This window comes from Orbicella faveolata, unplaced genomic scaffold (assembly GCF_042242905.1).
Source record: "Orbicella faveolata isolate gen_17 unplaced genomic scaffold, um_ofav_v1 contig_47, whole genome shotgun sequence".
Lineage (NCBI taxonomy): Eukaryota > Metazoa > Cnidaria > Anthozoa > Scleractinia > Merulinidae > Orbicella > Orbicella faveolata.
This window is the reverse complement of record NW_028301577.1, coordinates 11,858,491-11,878,112: the sequence shown is the minus strand read 5'-3', so window position 1 is coordinate 11,878,112 and position 19,622 is coordinate 11,858,491. Positions and strand designations below refer to the sequence as shown.

General features: G+C 40.0%; 1 protein-coding gene across 1 annotated transcript; it reads left to right on the top strand.

Moving 5' to 3' along the window:
- Positions 1–665: 665 nt before the first annotated feature.
- On the top strand, positions 666–13,263 carry LOC110058302 (gastric triacylglycerol lipase-like). Its single transcript, XM_020764934.2, has 7 exons — positions 666–873; positions 1,651–1,967; positions 7,104–7,347; positions 7,952–8,107; positions 8,741–8,812; positions 10,746–10,817; positions 11,566–13,263. The coding sequence occupies exons 1-7, from the start codon at positions 769–771 to the stop codon at positions 11,797–11,799; spliced, it is 1,200 nt and encodes a 399-aa protein (XP_020620593.2). The 5' UTR covers positions 666–768; the 3' UTR covers positions 11,800–13,263.
- The last annotated feature ends 6,359 nt before the right edge of the window (positions 13,264–19,622 follow it).

Below are 19,622 nucleotides of genomic sequence, written 5' to 3'. Positions count from 1 at the left end.
GGGGGGAACAGGACCTTCCAGTATAAATCTTTGCCGAGTATCCCTCGGTCTATGCGCACTATGTGTGGGTTCACAATGTCACATGGTTTCAGTTTACCTTTGTTAGGTGACCTTGATGAAAGCTTTATGCTTCTGAGAAGAGACAGCGCATCTGTTTGACCCAAAATAGATGCAAAAGCCCTTTGAACGTTGTGTGTACAAACGAACGTGACCTGAATAAACAAATTTATTTTTAGCATTGCGTGATTTGCGGGTTACGTAACATGTTCTTTTACCATGCCCGTAGTAAATCAAACTGTACAGATATAAATAAATATATGTATCTCTACAAAGATAACCACAACAAGCTTTTGCATTGAGAGCCGTTTTGCAGGCCCACTTTCCTCATATTATTTGCAGCCTTTGCCAAGGCTATTTCTTGTGGGCTAAGCCTCAGGAATCACCCACCTCGTGTTCAAACCACAACAGCGGCAGCATACGTAATCGTATCTTTTGCAGCGCATCCATTTCTCCAAAGTTATTTCTTGTATGCCGATCTTTGAGGACAAACGAATCAATGTTTTTCTTTTAGTCTAAGCAGAGAAGACATCTAAAAGATTTTTATTTGTCAAAGGTCGTCACAAGCAGGTCACGAGTTGGCATAACAAGAATTTCTAGCCACGTGATATCATTTCCGCTCTCAAATAAATCCTGCGTCACCAAATTGTGAGATCTTTTGGTTCCGAGCGATTGCAAACTAAGGGTCTGAGCAAGGAAGTAGAAGAAAATATGTCTGCTGTTTCTTTGTTTATACTCTGCTCATCATTCTTAGTAATTACCTCTGCTGTGGCGGTTAGTCTTCCCCGAGATCTTCCCGAGACGCACATGAACGTGGTAAGTTTGAGATTTATGAAATTCACTTTCTGTCCGTTTGTAATTGTGTAACTGGCTGAGTTGTCGATAACTGCTAATTGATCCTAACGTCTAGACTGAGAAATTTAAGTGTAGTTATGAAGTCAATATGACGAACTAATTTGTAATCTCGACTTTGAAATTGTTATCTTGAATCTGATGGATTTATATATGTGTTGTACCAGGTCCAGCTATAAATGTAAATCAGCGATTGTGCAATATGTAAATTTACGGGTGAATATCTCGAACATACTAGGTAAGCTCTGACACGATTTCCATACTGGATACTTCAGACTCAAGGTTATAGCAAAAATTATGATTTTCCGAATACGCTTTACAGTTCCGCTGTTGCTGAGAAAGCGCAATCGACGATGACGGAAGAAACGCAATTTTGTTCTGCAATTGAAGTTAAATGAATAATGGGCTGGTATCTTAGCTCAGCTTCTTGCCGGCCAGTTATTGATAACACGTTTTCGATTTCCCCTCAAACGCGAGAAAACAGTAAAATATACGACATAAACTGAAATGAAGTCTTGGCGCACCTTGACTGACCAGCTGGGTGGGTCACGCTGGTACTGGGACGTCTGCCAAGTTTGGTCACGCAAGGTGTTTTGTCTTGGTCACACAAAGCTTCTACTGATTGCGGTTACAGGGGAGTGGGGAGGGGGGCTACGCCGCGGGTGCATGCTTTAAAATTGATGAAATAAATTTTCATTTTTTAACGGAGTGACAGAAATTTGTTTTAATGAACTTTTACAGAGCGAAATCATTGCTTACAATGGCTACCCAGCGGAGGAATACCCCGTGACTACAGACGATGGTTACATCATCTTCATTCAGAGGATCCCAGCAGGAAGGAACGAGGTTCTCAGTGATGAACCAAAACCTGTGATTTTTCTTCAGCATGGACTGCTATGTTCGTCCTCTAACTGGGTCACAAATTTGCCTAATGAGAGTTTTGCCTTCATCTTGGCCGACGCTGGGTTTGATGTGTGGCTTGGTAATGTTCGAGGGAATACATATGGTCTCCAGCATATCAACTATTCTGTGCATTCAGATATATTTTGGGAATTTAGGTAAGTTAGTTTAGACGCTCCGATCCGTGTGTAGTTTCATAACGTTTCGACCTAAGGGTCAAGTCGCACTAGAGGACAAAACTGTTTACTTATATCAAAAATCTGTCATCACAACGAAAAACCAAGTGTGACCGGTTTGTTCCCCAAAGGACAAAATTTGGTCGCGAGGGGACAAACTTCAAAGATGCCGTCGACTATCTCTGGAACAGGCCAAATTGAGACAAATCTTGGAAAACAAAAGCGGTGTTTTGATTCGGAAATGATTTGACAGGTGATATGTAGCAGAGTCTCTATGCGATAGACTTCGCGGTAAAATTAGTCACATTCTCATTTCGCAACAACATGAATCCCGGCGCGGGAGACCAATTTTTCCCGTACGAATTTCCACAATATCCACCAGGATGAATCTGTCCTTTGCCAGGCCCTTACATGTTTAATGATCGCAGATTTTGTTCTCAAGTGCAACCGTAGCTTTCCGGACAAATTTTTTGTCACTGGCCGATTTCAAGAGGCAGGTACAAAAGTCGGACCGGATCAACTCGGACCGCCACTCCGGGTCGGATCAACTCGGATCAACTCGGGTCGACTCGGATCGTCTCGGATCATGAAAAAAAACATAAAATTGAATAAAATTGAAACTTTTACCCATTTGAAGGTTAAAATTCCGGTCAAAAATGGGCCAAATTAAGACAGAATCGCGACGTTTCTCCGTGTCGTGCTGTGTAGTCAAGCCGCCATTTTGTATTCTTAGTGCCAGTTCCTCTCGGACTCGTCTCGTGTTCCTCCGTCCATCCATCCGTCGATCTCCACGATCATGGACCCAGATGAAGGTAAATCTATCTCAATGAATTTGCATCTGTCCACCAAATTGATAGTTCCAGTCATAACCCATTTCTGTTACGCTGCGTGATTTTGTAGAAATTCGCTTTACTTCCGTTTGGCTCCTAATTTGGAGAACAGGAAGTTGATAGATTTAGCTAATCATTCAGCAAAACTTGCCCTGCTTGACGACAGGGATTTCAGTCCAAAATGGTTGATGTTTTATACGAGCGAACTTAAAACGATTTTCAAAGATCGTCAAGATAGTTTTTGAGGAGGACGACGATCCGAAAGGTACTGATTTCAAGTAATTAAGAAAGTAATTTTATAGTTAGCGCGAAAAATTAAGCTGAACGAACTCACGTGAGCTTCGCAATATCTACATCTACATCTACATTTATTAAGTCAGCAGGAACTTAATAGTTATCGCGCTAACTTTAACATAAACATGTTGTTCAAATGCAACTAAATACTCTTCGAATCGCCGTTTTTATGTTTAGAATCTCGCTAATTATTGAATAATGTGTAGTGACTGAGTCGTTTTTGGGAGTGTAGAGCTCCGTAACTTTGGATAAAGGCTTCGTTTTGTTGCGATATTAGGACGCGGACATGGACGCTACTGGCGGTTGCCATGCGGAGTGAAACGCAATCTTCTGTTTACATGTACAAATAAATCGTAGTTAATTCTAGATTCAGTCTTTTTCTGTTCTGTTTTCAGGATATGTAGATGTAGATATTGCGAAGCTCACGTGAGTTCAGCTCAATTTTTCGCGCTAACTATAAAATTACTTTCTTAATTACTTGAAATACCTTTCGGATCGTCGTCCTCCTCAAAAACTATCTTCAGGATCTTTGAAAATCGTTTTAAGTTCTGTACGGGTCCGCAAATGATCCCGGACCGCAAATGATCCCCAAATTGGAACGCAAATGATCCCGGACCGGAAATGATCCACGATAGGGACCGCAAATGATCCCGACTAAAAAATAAGGAATGGCATGGATGGTGGAATGGTGTGGATAGGGAATTGGCGTACGTGAATACCGATGTTTTTATTAAAGCCATCTTATAATTTTAATGGCTTAAAACTTGCTTTTTTTTCATACTTTCGACTGAATTTTATTGCAAACTACGATGTTATGAATATCACCGCTCAATTATCAAAGCACGACGTGGAGTGCATTTCTTTGCAGTTCTCAGTAAAATTATGATCAGTGCAACATACGCCACATATCCTCTTTTGTTAAACATTGATATTTCGTTGTTATATATAAATCACATTTTATCAGCCATTAACGCCACTCGTCTAAAGTTTTAAACTAAAATCTAACCATGAAGCAACTGTTACAGAAGACGCTGTCACCTGAGTAGATCCACAAGCGTCAGCAACGCTTCATCACTCTGTAAAACACCTTGTGCGTAGCACTGGAAATTTGAACAAATTTATTTTGTAATTTGTCCTTGGTCGTATTTTGGCTTTAATTCCTCGGAAATGACTACTTGAGTATTCTAAGAAGCCAAAATTCTAAGCTATAGTTATGAAGTTCAGCTTCATGAGCAAGCAAGGCCAAGGCTTACGCTTCGTTTCGACAATTAGCTGTTTGATAGATGTTTGATACTATCGCCACCGGGATTTCGAGAATGTTTTCAAGTATGTGTTTTTCTAAGACTTCTAATTCGATAAATCGTCTTCACGTGACGTGTTTTTATCCTTATCAGGCATAAGAGGCGGTATATTTATATCTGTTTACAATTAGAGTGCTTCGTTTGGAAACCAGAGCATTTTGAATTTCAGGGTTACGGAGGTTGCGTGACACAAGGCTGCGATCGAATTTGTTGAAAAATATATACTTATCTCATGAGTTTGAGCCTTTTTAGAAGTTAGAGCATTAGGAAAAGTGCTTATGTAAATGCTTGTTTGTTTAGTACTGATAATCAGTCGCCTAAAAAGCCAAAGTAAGTTCCAGATGTTTACACTATATTCCGGCCGGTGTACCACGGATGTACACCAACATGGCGTTTTCTTACTGGGCTCTTTAAATTTCTGCATGGGAAACATTTACGACGAATATTTGAAGTTTGGGGAAACGCACGGGCCTAAAACTTGGGGAAGTGGCTTATTTAGTTATCTTCTATAGCGTACATCACAATTTCTTAGCTTTTTCCGTTGGCTGGTTTTCGATTTATTATTATTTTTTTTTTATTGCGTGACAGTGAAAACGATCTGTACCCTTCGAAGAACAAAACAGCAACTGTGGAATATTTTTTTGTAAAATGATAAAACATGTTTTTTAGTTTATAATTTTTATACATGTTCTCACCTTCTTCTGATATAAATCCATGCCATTCTTATTTTTTGATCGGGATCATTTGCGGTCCAATATGGGGATCAGTTCCGGTCCGGGATCATTTGCGGTTGAATTTGGGGATCATTTGCGGTCCGGGATCATTTGCGGTCCGGGATCATTTGCGGTCCTGGGATCATTTGCGGACCCGTACAGTTCGCTCGTACAAAACGTCAACCATTTTGGACTGAAATCCCTTGTCGTCAAGCAAGCCAAGTTTTGCTGAATGATTAGCTAAATCTATCAACTTCCTGTTCTCCAAATTAGGAGCCAAACGGAAGTAAAGCGAATTTCTACAAAATCACGCAGCGTAACAGAAATGGGTTATGACTGGAACTATCGATTTGGTGGACAGATGCAAATTCATTGAGAAAGATTTACCTTCATCTGGGTCCATGATCGTGGAGATCGACGGATGGATGGATGGAGGAACACGAGACTAGTCCGAGAGGAACTGGCACTAAGAATACAAAATGGCGACTTGACTACACATCACGACACGGAGAAACGTCGCGAGTCTTTCTTAATTTGGCCCATTTTTGACCGGAATTTTAACCTTCAAATGGGTAAAAGTTTCAATTTCATTTAATTTTATGTTTTCTTTTTCATGATCCGAGACGATCCGAGTCGATCCGAATTGATCCGAGTTGATCCGACCCGGAGTGGCGGTCCCAGTTGATCCGGTCCGACTTTTGTTCCTGCCTGATTTGAAGTCGGATTTGTCCAGAACAAATCTGAAATCGCCCTCCAGTGCGACTTGGCCCTAACTTACCAGCTGTAAACTAGACTTTTCTGTACAGGCTATTTATCAAGAGTGAAATAGTGGTTACAGATTGGTCCTCGTATGCTTTAACATTCTCTTTTTCTACAAGAATATTGTTTTTCCGGCCCAGCCTGAATATACTTATTTTTCTGCCGATTTTAGACTGAAAATATTCTTATGAATGTTCTTAGAGTATGGCATATAGCATTTCCGTTTTATGGCGTTGAAGCTATTAAGTAATTTTGGAGCACGACCGCAGGAAACAAAACCTGATACGATACACATAACTTTTTGAAAAAATGTTATCAGTATCGAATATACGACTAGTGCTGTTTTTGGTTAGTTTTCAGTTAAAAGAAAGGAAGAATTTTATACGGTTCAGTCAAAAACATTTAATTGCATTGTATTTACAAATTTTCAACACAAATTGTATTCTTTGCCAAATCTCAGCCTAGGGTTTATTATTTTAGAAATACTCTTAAATGACAATTTTCAGTCTTGATATTACTTCGAAAACACTAGCCTAGCAGGGCTAGGCTACTCATTAGGCTACTCACTATCTATATCAGAACACATAGTAAGTAGCGTAGCCAATCGGAGAACGGCATTCGTGATAGGACGCTCTTAGATTTATACTAGTAAAATATATTCTTATAGAAAGAACAGAGTTTACTTATAAATGTTCTATCAGGCGTCACCAGAAAAGAGGTTCAGGTCCCGTTACTTTGTCATTATTCTGATGGAAATCGTCTTTGATATGAGTATATTGAGGGATAACAGTGATTACAATTATTGAAGATCCCGTTACGTAACATTTCTTGCGAATCAGGGCCAAAAAAAACACTCCAGTTTATCACGTGGACAAATAAATACACGTTTTCTTACCCTTTAACGGCCAAATTTTAAAAATGATGGGTTTTTTTACCGTCAACTCGATTTCTTGGCTGCCACGACTCTGAATTGGCCTAACTTTGCTGAAAAAGCAATTTCTTACGGAGGAGCAAGATTTTCCTGAGGATCAGGTACCGAAATGAACAATGTATTACTTTGGAGCATGCGCATAAGCCAAAATTCGACTTATTAGGTCGACGATATTAGGATGGAAAAAAACTGAACTATATTTTCTGGGTAGTTTATAACTTCCCGGGTATAACTGAGCCGGGCACGTATTCATGATATCCTATTTCTGGAAACTTTGTTTAATCTTACAGCTGGGATCAAATGGCTCGTCATGACCTACCCGCCATGTTGAAATTTGTATTAGCAAAGACGTCACAGCCTTCATTGTATTACGTCGGACATTCGCAAGGAACCCTGATCGCTTTTGCAGAATTCTCCAGAAACAAAGAATTGGCCAAAGTGGTGAAGAAGTTCTTTGCTCTTGGACCCGTCGCGACAGTGGGACACATGGAGAGTCCTATTAAATATCTGGCTCATTTTCTTCCTGAAATTCAGGTACTGTACACTATACGGTAGTTTGTCTTTTCATCTTTCTTGTCCTTGTTTAGTTTAATCGTAACCTGATTACAACAACGTCTCTCTCTGCATCGTCAACTATCCCCCTTCACCTTCTCCCCCCTCATGAGAGTTTCTTATTGGCCGTTTCTTACAACCGCGCGAAGCTTCAAAGCCTAATAACAACCAATGACAATACACGAATCTGTGTAGTCATTCTGACGTCATCACTGAGAATAGAATAGGAGACGATTTTCAACCCGCGAAGAAACGTTCATGTTTCAAAAATATTATTATACAGTGGAATCCCGATTTCTCGAACCTGGTTTGAAAAATCGGTTAGTTAAAATTAGTGTTCAACTGAATGGAGGGAAACGACTTTTGGTTCGAGTAGTCGGGAGATTCGAAAAAATCGAGGGCTCGAGGAATTGGGAGTCCACTGTATCAACTTCATCAACTAGCTAGCTCATGCTTTTTTACATAGAAGAAAAAGTAATCTGCATTTTTGCAAGCAAGATATGCAACGCATAAATCATTCTGAGGGACCACTGTTTGAACATCCTGCGGGGACTGACATCTTTCTTTCTTGTTTTGCTTATCTTAGGCTTTGTTCAAACTTTTCGGCGTGCGTGATTTTCTTCCATCTGATTTCATCATTCGCTGGTTAGCTGATTACGTGTGTTCCGAGCAAGACTTAGAGACATTCTGTGGGGATATTGTTTTTGTCATCTGTGGATTTGATAAGCAGCAGCTTAACAAGGTGAGTTGGCCTTTTTTTGTTGAAGAGATTTTCTCATTGCAGTAAGAATTCGATAAAGCACTCACTGAGGGCGCTTACTGGCATTTTTGCAGCTCAAGGAAAGTTGCTTTCAGCTTTGGTTCACGAGTTTTATCACACGCGGTAAGAGAAGATGAAGAGTGAGAGAGTTAATCCCTCATAAAGGCCTTATTCGCAAGGTAATCCCTCTCAAGTTATTTTTGGACCAGTCCTCAATCCCAATAGGATACGCTTCTACCAATAACCAATCCTGTGAAACGGAGTTTGCTCACGTGGACAGCCCAAGACGCTTTTTACGTATTTTCAACCTCAACAAAAACATATTCGCAATGCGCGTGTTAACATTATCCACGCTGTTCTGGGTACCATATCTAAAAATAGCTCATTTGAGAGATATTACCTTGTGAATAAGGCCTATATGGCGGATTAACTCTCTCACACTTTATCCTCCCTTTCACCCGGTCAGTCGTTTTCTTCAAGACCAGTTGTTTGATTTGCACCTGCACGTCTTTGAAGCGTGATCAGAACAAGCTCCTAAGAAGGATGGAGGATGCAGTGGAGAATGAGTTGGGCATTTATTTAACTCACTGTCTTTGATGATTTTCTTATTGACAGACGCGACTTCCAGTGTATTTCTCACACACTCCAGCGGGCACATCAGTTCGAGACATGGTCCACTTTGCTCAGGTATGTGACTAATCTGCTGTCTCATACGTTAATAGGCCCTTTGTAGGATCCGGTCACATGGTACGGAATTAATTACGGTGGGACGCAAGTTACGCAGTGGGACTTCCGAAACAAAGGAACTCGTACCAGTGCAGCCCGACTTTCCTTTGTTTTGGAAGTCCCACTGTGTAACTTGCGTCCCAGCGTAATTAAGGTTGCAGTATACCTTCGGGTTGACAATTTTCTTCAAATTTGGATTTTTGGGTCAAAATAGTGGTCGAAGAATAATCTCTAATTTCTGAAAAAAATTTTTGAAAAAGGCTAAATATTGGCGGAGAAATGGCGGTTTTACGTTTTCACCGGAAGTAAAAGTTTACCTCTTGATTGACAGCCCTATGGCGCGATGCAATCAACCGAGACGATTTTCGCGGGAATTACCTATATCGATGTCACGAATTGACTACTCAGTTGATCAACATTGTTGTTCTAACTACCCAGCATTTTTGATATTAGGCGTGTCTCTATTAAGTTATAAGTAAACATAGACCACGTTTAAACCATGGACCGGTTCGAAAAAGCGAAAACAACGAAGAACGAAGAACGAATGAAAGTACATCAATGAGTGAAGAAGCGAAAGTTCGCCACGCGGATAAAGCTATAGTTATCGTATAAGGCGGGCAAATATTCGTGGTAAGAGAAAAGAAAGGTTCTGTAAAAATTTCGGAACTTGACAGCAACAACAGGGATGCTGACAGAGACTCTTCTGATGAGTCCGATATCGACGAATCGTCGGACTCATTGAGACCATTTGAAATATTATCCATGCACAGTTGCCCACACACAGTTGCTCTCCGCGCTGTCTTTTGTTTGTTTCCTTCGCTCAGCCACTCTAGCGTTCGTATCCTTTTTAGTCTTCCCCATTTTGCCAGACCAGCTTCAAGAAAAACCGAGCTACAGAAAAATTATCTCTCTGCCTTCGGCTCCTTGAGCGCATTGCGAAACACAAGAGTTTTTCAGAGATTTGCGCGTAAATTTCACCAGGAGGTTAACGGTAGTAAACTTTCCCTGCACTGATTGGCTTAGTTATCTGAGAACCCAGTTGAAGGCGTTTGTGGGCGGAGTTTGTTTGCGAAGCAGAAAATTTTTCTTAGCGCTGTTTTCTCGAATAAATTTTTTCACTTGAAGCAGACACTTTAAAGAGTTATAACTCAAAGGGAATTTGTTCAATTGCTCTTAAATTTGGACAGTGGCTAGTTTAACATATAAACTACAAAAGCGTGTCTGGGAATTGTTAATTTCGAAATACTTTTTCTTCGAGAGCGATTTTTGTACGATCACTCCACATTTTTTTAATCCTATTTCGAAAATGTTCTGTAACTTTTTATTGCAATCGAATATGCCAAAACGCAGACACGTTTTTTAAGCGCTTTGGGCCCTGAAACCGAGGAAAAAATTAAATTAGCGAAAAACGAAATTCGCTTTGACTTGTAGCTTTCGAGAGGTGATTCGGGCGCTCGCATTTAGTGGTCGTGAAAAATTCGACAATTCACTTTCTTTCAAAATTCTTGGTATAGTTTGATAGCCAGCTCCATAAGCTTTAATTTGATATAGGGGTTTAGGTATCTAAAGCTTAAACTGCACGCGCTACATTGCTTGCGCGCGAGACACCCCTGAAGGTATACTGTAACCTTAATTCAGTACCATGTGACCGGATCCTGCAAAGGGTCTATTGTAAGATGCAAGGATGAAGAAGAATGAATGTCTTACTATTGATTGATGTATCTCTAGCTAGCTGTCTCTATGTTATAAGAGACAATTGGGGACGGTTCACGAGTGCTGTCTATACACAGTGCTCGATGCAAAGATCACGCTTGACCAGTGATTTATCTCGCCATTGTCATTTTCAGGTCAGTCAATTTTTAGGAATATAAAATTTTTACGTATCTCTCAACAGATGTACTTATCCAAGAAGTTTCAGATGTACAATTATGGAAGCGCTAGCGAAAACATGGAGCACTATGGACAGGTGAGCCGGCGACGAAATCAAATGGTCTCAAATGGCGTCCGAATGGCACTATGTTGAATATCTTTTTCGGTCTAGTTCAATCTTTATCATCCGTAATCCGTTAACCCTCTGCGAAATTGTCATTACTCAACTACTACTGTCATGAAATTAAAGTGACACTGATTTTTACACAACAGTTTCTGAAGAAAAAAAAATCTTAAATGTAGTCAGTTCCCACTTTCCAATGTTGTCTCGTTTTTAGGCTCATAAGTTTTCGGAGACACAATATTTTATTGCAAGGAACGTTTATTAATAGGGACGGGAAAAAGCCTGGAAAGGTGAAGAGGAATCCAGAGCATGTCTGAATCATTTCATTTTGAATAGAATGCATGATGTCAAGAGTCTCAAGCCGTATTATCTCCATTGTTCCTGTTCTCATCTGATGTACGTTTCGAGTCAGTTTGTTGTAAGCCATTGTGAAATTGTCATAATCACACCTTTTTTTTTTTGTTTTATGGCCATTTAGAGTAAGGACACTCGAACCAGGAACACTTAGCGTCAAAAGAATGGAATTAAGCTCTGCAGATGATGTGCAAGATTGGCGTTTTTACAAAGTTAAAAAGCTAAATACGCTGCAGTCACTTTTAAAAATATGCACAACATTACGAGTGCTCACGATTTGAATGTCCTCGCTGTAAAGGGCAAGGAATAATTCAAACGTAGGCAAAGGGTTGCTGACTAACTAACTTGTTATTGCAACCGTCTTTAGGACACTCCGCCAGTATACAATGTAACCGCAATGACTGTCCCTGTGGCGCTGTACTGGGCGCAGAATGACTGGCTAGCTGACCCTGAAGATGTCCGGGCCCTGCTTCCTCTGCTGCCGAACAGGATGTACGACAAGTATATCAAGAATTGGGATCATATGGACTTCATCTGGGGGCTGGACGCTGCTAAACTAGTTTACTATGACATCATTAAGCACATTAAGACACAAATGTAATCAGCAATTAGATTATTCGCTCTCGATTTCTATCGCGTAATAGTTGACGAGGGCGCAACCTGAGTCAGCTATCACGTGTAGAAATCGAGAGCGAATAATCGTATTGTTTTAGTGTAAATCTACTAGTCGTTCAAAACTTTATCTAAATCCCCTTCACGGACAGGAAAACGCAAAGCGGCCGCCAGTTTGTTAACAAGCGCACACTCACGATCTACAACGGAATAGATGGTGAGTAGCGTGGCCAATCACAGAACGGCATTCGTGATAGAACGCTAGTAGATTTATACTAAGGATAGATAGATACATACATAAGAACAGGATCTAGACCATAAGCTCTATGTTTTCCAAAAGTTTTCCATTTTTAAACAGGATCTAGACCACACTGCATGCAGTAATAATACCACATGAAATGTCCAGCACTCAAGGTGAAAGCACGAGGCGAAAGGGAATGGTTTCACAAAGGTTTGGGACATTTTATGACGCCATTTCTTCCGGAACCCGATAAATGTATGAGCATTATTTTCGTGCAAATAGTGTGAATCCGAATTTTACATTTTGAAGTTTTTAAAGTTAGACACTCTATCAATCTATGAAACGACATTGAACAAAGCTAATATATCGAGATTATAAAAAATTACCTTTGTGGAACTGTTTAAAATTGTGCGCCAGTTAAAACCCTTTGTCATGAGATGGGTGCTTTTTTAATGGGAGCTTTTTTCATATAAAAAATGTAATAAAAAATATAAATAATAATAATAATATTAATAATAATAATAATATAACAATAATAATAATAATCACAATAATCTTAATAATCATAATCATAGTATAGCATATTGGCTGAAAACTTGATTACAAATCGTCCATTGAACAAACAAATGTCATAAGTGCAAAGCGAATGATAAACTCAGTTGCTATGCCAATTTTGAACGGAATAGAAAAAACTTGGGCTTAAGACATATAATTAGTTTAATAGGTAGCCTATGCCTCTAATACCACACATAATTATCTTAATGTCAATGAGCAAATCATGCAAACCTGAGAAACTAATTATGACTTCGGCCATAATTAAATTCTCATGCCGACTCCAGAAGAAAAACCTAGAAATTAGGTTTTCTAAATTGTTGCAGCTTGATTGATGACGAATGAGACAGCAATGCAGGTCATATTTTTAGACTCAATTGTGGGCTGTCATACCAGTCGTCTCTCGCCCGGGGAGGAGGCTGAGGGCGGGAGATGACCGACGTTTCAGGCTAGTTGGCTGGCGGTAGTTCGTCGTCAGTCTTCGATTCCAACGTCGGTCGTCGGTTTCAACAGACTCAAACGGTCAAACCAGTGCAAAAGCGTTTTGAAGTGTTTAAGATTAGCTCGCTCATTATGTGTTGTAGAGGAAAGAAAAATTATAACTTTTACTGAAGTATTAATTAAGGCTATACGTGAAATAAAGGAGCATTAAGCCAGTGAGTCATCGCGTTTCGTTCTTTATTTCAGGTACATCATGTTTGCAATTAAATGAAGTAGGACACAATTACACTTTACAAACGTGTTCACTGTTTATGTGCAGTGTTATTGTACACCTGGCAACTGCAACATTTCCTGTCCTCGTGATCAAAAGGGATATAACTCGCTTAATGGACACCGGCTGTAAGGGCTGCATCCTATGCTGCACATAATGCCCTTCAAGTCATTTATTTATTATTTTTTTATTGTATTAATATTAGTATTAGTACAGTTTTTTAGCAGTGTTCCCTAATTAGTATGGTGTTTTTATTTCCAGGCCATAAGGTTTTTGACACTTTAATAAAGTTCTCAGTCACTCACGGTAATTGGCTGAAGCCACTCTTACGTGCAAAATGCTTCCTCTTCAGAAGTCATTTCTTGTAGCTTCTCCTGTGGCAATGCATAAGACAAGTTGGTCTGTTGTTGCTAACCAAGGTCCTTTAATTTGTTAATTCTCATTGGTGTGAATTTCGTTTGGTACCTCGTCTGTGCAAGATCCATCTGATAAGTAATCAAATGCATCAGAGAATTGATCGATTGTAGCTATTGGGTTACTGAAGAGCTTCCCTCTGGCACTATTTCTTTTTCTCTTTCTCGCGCGGCTCCCGTCAGCTTCACCGACATCAGGTTGTGATAACGTATTATCATGACTAGAAAAATGGCCAGCTGTTTTGCTTTGTCTTAGTTTCTTCGAGACCTTTAGCTGTACATCAGCTTTACAGCGTTTTCTTTTGATTGTCGTAACTTTACTTCCGTCGTAAGAATGCTTGTGCTCCTTATTACTCGGTTCTTTGACGATGCTTTTCCTCTTTGTATCTCTACAAAAGTCATCATCAGTTAGATCTTCCCACGTCCTTGATCTCCTCTCCTTGTTAGGTTCTGGGCAAGAAAAGGTTTTTCGAAACTTTTCTTTAGCATTTCTCTCACCATTTGCTGATCGTTGTGAAAGTAATTTACTTCCTTTTCCATTCCCACATGATTTAGCTCGACGAGATCTTGTCCCATTTTCCTCATCGATCGCCTTCTTTCGTAACTGTAACAAGATAGAAGTTCACTTCAATACAAAAATATCACACAGGTTGAAATTATAATCACAATCAGAATAGAGAATTGCACAAATATAAGAGCCAAAGTTTTGTTATTCTTCATGCGAATTGCTGTACTAATTGTTACTAAAGAATTGAGAGCTCTCCAAACTTCCCAAGTGCATCCATAACTCAATATACGCACAGCTAAAAGCATGAACCAATTCTTTTATAACATGGCGACAACAACTTGGGCGCTAAAACATGTTTTATTTGTGATTGACTACAAAGTTCTCTCAATGTACGGTGTAGGAAAACAAAGGTCATTAGGATCCTAACACGCCACAATACTGAGCAACGGTTGAACCGGCGAAAACGCTTAACCTGTTTTCTAAAATTGTCAACGAAAAATTAGGGGTGGCGAATGGTCCTTCAAAAACTCTGGGTCTCGTAAAATTTTAGTCGAATTTCATGGGTCTCGCAGTCTCGTTTTTTAGCGGTTATGTGCCTCTCGCAGTCTCGATTCTTATACGAAGCTATCTCGATTTTCGCAAGGCTAAGGGTCTCGAAGTCCCGATTCGTTCCTTTATCTGTTTTCATAAATGACGTCTTCCGGCTTCACTTGATATTGAATTTCAATGAAGCAACTTACAAATTTTCCGAGAAAAAGTTAATCCTAACTTTTAATTTTCCTAAATTGTCCTAATTCCACAAATAGGAACAAAACCTGTCGCATCGTCCGTTTTGGCGCCAGGCAAACAGTTATTTTTCTCTAGGATATCATAACGTAGTGTGTTATAATCGAATTTCCAGTTCCAGTCAGTTCCAAGAAGCTGGCTAAAGGCTGTACAAGCTCATTCTAGCTCTCAACTAAATGTGGGGCTCGACCTTTTGAGAGTCTGAACACTTTGAAGTCTCGGTCTCACAATCTAAAACGTCAAAATGTCTCGGGCTCGCAGGGAAAAACGCCTGTCTCGCCGTCTCGCAGACTCGCATTTACCATTCGCCACCCCTAAAATTCGCTTCTTCGAATTAATTATACTGAAAATGTAGGCAAACAAAGTCAAAAATACTCAATGAAAATGTAGGCAAACAAAGTCAAAATACTCAGGTTTAAGTAAAAATCTTAGCTTGCTGAAAAGTCAAAGGCTCGAAGTAGAGTTTGGATTGTTCAGAATAATCTTCACTTCGCCTAAACTTAAGAACTTGCACTAAACTCGACGGAAAGTTTGCTGCTAAATTGAAACCGCACACGTCATCTTATGTACGCACGGCCGTGCAAACATAGAGATTTTGTTCATGTTGGCTCAATAGGAATTAGCAGGAGGCTCCTGGAATTAGATAGGACTAGCGCGCGCGCTATGTTATAATATAATTCAAACCTGTATTTTTAAGTAAATGACGTCATTTCCTCCAATTCTCAACCAAGACTTGGAACAACGAAAATTAATGGCGGCCGTAAATTCTCGGAAATAAAGGTCCGAAAAGCGTGAATTCCAATGTTCGTAATAGATTGAAATTTGACAAGATATCTAGGAAAGACCTATTGTGTTCGAAAATGTGAAAAAATGGATATCGATCATAGGGGCACTTTAGGGACCGTTCATTTTTTATAAGGTAGGGGGGGGCTGGTGGGATTTGGGGGGGGCCATGCGAAAAAAATGGCTTTCGAGGGGGGGGGCATCCCAAAAAAATAAGGGAAAAAGGGGGGGTCACGTGAAATATTTTAGTAAAACTTTAAAATGGCATAATGTCTGAATATCAAAAAAATTACTATAGAAGAAACATAGAAGGCAGGATACAAATTTATTACAAACTTTCCTTCCGCTTTAAAAAAACGTTTGGTGACACAAAGCATTTGTAGATACTGAAACAAAGTATTTAACACTGTTATTTTCGAATGCAACTTTCACTGGCACTCATCTTCATCTTCGCTGTCGTCGAGTTCTTCGTCGCCGCTTGTGCTGCTATGGGAGTCTCTTTCACCAATGCTGCAAGAAGCAGCAATGCTTTCCGTCAGAGTGTACTCTTCAGGGTACATGAAGGTGTAAACATAATCTCTGACTTCCTGCTCAAGGTTAGTGGTGATTCTGCTTCTTGCAGCATTGGTGAAATAATTCCCTTCCAAGAGCTGTGCGACGTATGGCCCATCTCTTCTAAATAACGACGTGGCAACATCCTCAACTTTAATACACTCTTCCGGGACGGCCGCTCTAGGAGGGTACACAAGGCATTGTGGAAGATCATTTCCTAGCGGGTTTCCAACACAGATTCCATAAACTCGTTGGACGTTGTTTTCAGTCCGCTTCCTCTTTCTTTCATTTGACTTTCTGCGGTTTTCTTTTTTCCTTCTCCTTTTGTTGATGTGCTGTTTGAGTATGCCCTTGAATATGCTGTTATAATTGCTCTTATTTTCTAGTACTTCCATGTCCTGCGTGACCTTCGTCAACTTAGCTTCTATACATTTGATCTGTTTTACATTAGAACTGTGGGCAAATTCTTCGCCCTGCTTTAAAGTAAGCCCATTGGACTGAAAGAGTGTGGAATCGTGTTCCTTTACATCTTTCAATTTGACATTCAACTTTTCCACCATTGCTCCGTGCTCTTTGATGGAGAAGTTCAGTTTTCTTCCATCACTGGGCTTCAACTGGTACCCTGGCATGGAAAACTCACTCGCCCTTTCTGAACAGCCATCCGCACTTAGAAAGATTGCTTCTTTTTCTTAAACCAGTTCCTGACCATTCCTGCCTACCGGAATACCACTACCTCTCCTACCAGAAGACCTCAAAAGAAGGGCGTGATCCAGATGACTGGCAACCAAGGGTCCAAGCGAAGAAAGAGCATGGAAGTGGCAGGCTGGTTTTATCTCACCCAGAGAGCGTTGCTCTATTTGCAGATAAGTTTATTATCAAATCAAAGTTTGTGCTGGATTATCTTCAGCATCTTGAAGTGCTGGAATTTAAAAGGAAAAAGAGAGCAGAAGAAAAGGCAAAGTTAAGTAGGGACGCAAAAGATAAATCATATGAGGATTATCCTTGGACTGAGTTGTGCGAAGATCTAACCAAGCTTAAAACGCTACGTGTTCCAGAACTAAACAAGTACTTGAACCACCTCGGGCTGAAGCAGCATTTGAAAAGCAGCAAGAGTGAGAAAGTAAAGGCAATTGTAAGACATTCATGCTTGCAGCAGAAGAGTCCTCTCAGAGCTGGCCAACCAACACTGAGAAATGCCAGGACATTGACACAAAATGACAACAGGGCAAGTGCTGACAGCAGTGAAACGGATGAAAGTGACAATGATGAGTATGACAGTGATGCCATTGACTCTGGGGGAGAAGATGACTCAAGTGACGTCATTCTTGCATTCATCAATTCAGATGAGGAAGATGCCAATGAGAGGCCAAATGCCACACGCTCAGGGCGAGCCATAACTAGGAGATCCGAAATTGACTTCTCTTTCTTTTGATTTGTTTTTTAAACAACAGCTCTCTGTAGTATAGGGATTGTAAATATTGTCTTCATAGTGAGCACAATAACGTGAAGTAGGGGGATAATAGAGAAATATTAAAAAAGTTGAAATCTAAATATTGTTTGTTCAATTTTTTTTTGGGGGGGGGTCATCCCAAAAAATAACCGCTATAAGGGGGGGGGGGGCATGTGAAAAAATTGGTAAGCTGAGGGGGGGTCATGTGATTTTTAAATGGTGCTTCCCAAATCCCACCAGCCCCCCCTCCCTCATAAAAAATGAACGGTCCCTTAATTGACTTAAGAAGAACAAGCCTAAAGTTTTCATATAAAGAGATATAGAGAGACCTAATGGAATTTTCAGAGGCCAGCGTTTTTCTCTTAAACTCACAAAGTCGTTCCCTTCATAGGAAAATACATTCGCTTCGTGTAGTATCAATCATGAGTTACTCGCCTTTTTGTAGCAAAATCGATGTTTGGTGAGGTAGTAGTATTGAATACATTGGGCCACCGTCTGAAAAGTGAGAGTTTAGACTAACTTAAATATTAAAAATATTAAAATATTAAGTCATTAGGGTGTCTGGAAAACCCGAATAGCGAATAGCGAATAGCGAATAGTCCCAAATAGTGCGTATAGTCTCGAATAGTGCGAATAGTGGCGAACAGTCGCGAAAAGTGGCGAATAGTGACGAATAGTCGTCAATAGTCACCGCTTTAGATCTAATATCCTGCGTTAATTAATTATCCAAATAAGAAACAGAATTTCAGTGAATTTATTACCTTTTCCTCTCCGGACCCAGGCTAGGGCTGTCCATCGCCGACATTAAGAAAACAGAAAACACAAGGATAAACGTATTTACGTTTTTGCAGCGGTTAAAACAGAAGAAGTTACTTTTAGAAACACTTTTTGTCCTGATAAGCGTCTGCGCTTTTTAGAGGGAAAATCCCATCCTACGTTGCTGCGAGGTTGACTGCGAGATACAAGGTACCCTATTTGCTACGATTTGTCACTATTTGCCACTAGTCGCAATATTCGAGACTATTCGTACTATTCGCTATTCGCTATTCGGAACTATTCGCTGTTCGCTATTCGACTATTCGCTATTCGGTTTTCCAGACACCCAAGTCATTACATATAAGATATAGCACTCAAGAATGCAAACACGAACCAAAACGAGCACAAATACGACTGATCTACTTTGTCGTCCAGTGGGTACGCTTTCTGAACATGTATACATTCAGAATCGTTGATTTCGACGGACAATATTGTCGAGTAATATGTAAAGGCGAGACAAACTAGAAACTGCGCGTTAAGTTTACCATGTGGCCCATTTTCTCAGGTTGTTTGAAGGCACTCGCTCTCACTGAGATATCGAGTGTGCATGCCGGAAAGCGAGCGACCTCAAATGGTTTGAGAATTATGCTAATGACATCTCCTCATTGGATTTTCTCTTCATTAAGCACATGTTCTGTAATTAGGACTTAGAGCAATAGGTCTGCAAGGGTACATGTGCTTAGCAAAGTGTTTTCTATTGTGTAGCAACTGTTTTTATCGAATTGATTGTGTCAAAATTAGTCTTAAATGTCAGGTGAGTCAGCTCAGTCGTCTGAAAGAGAGCGACGAAAGATACTTTTATTGGACACGATGCAATGCTTATTTCAAGAATATTAATAGTTTATACTTTACTATTTGAATCTCAAAAAATAGGTCATTTTAGCTCACTGCTTGTGACGCTTACCTTGCTCGGCAATGCATCGGCAATTAGCGGAAAATCTTTTCCGACCTCAATGTATCTATGAGACAAATTATACATTTAATTTTGAATCTTCACAA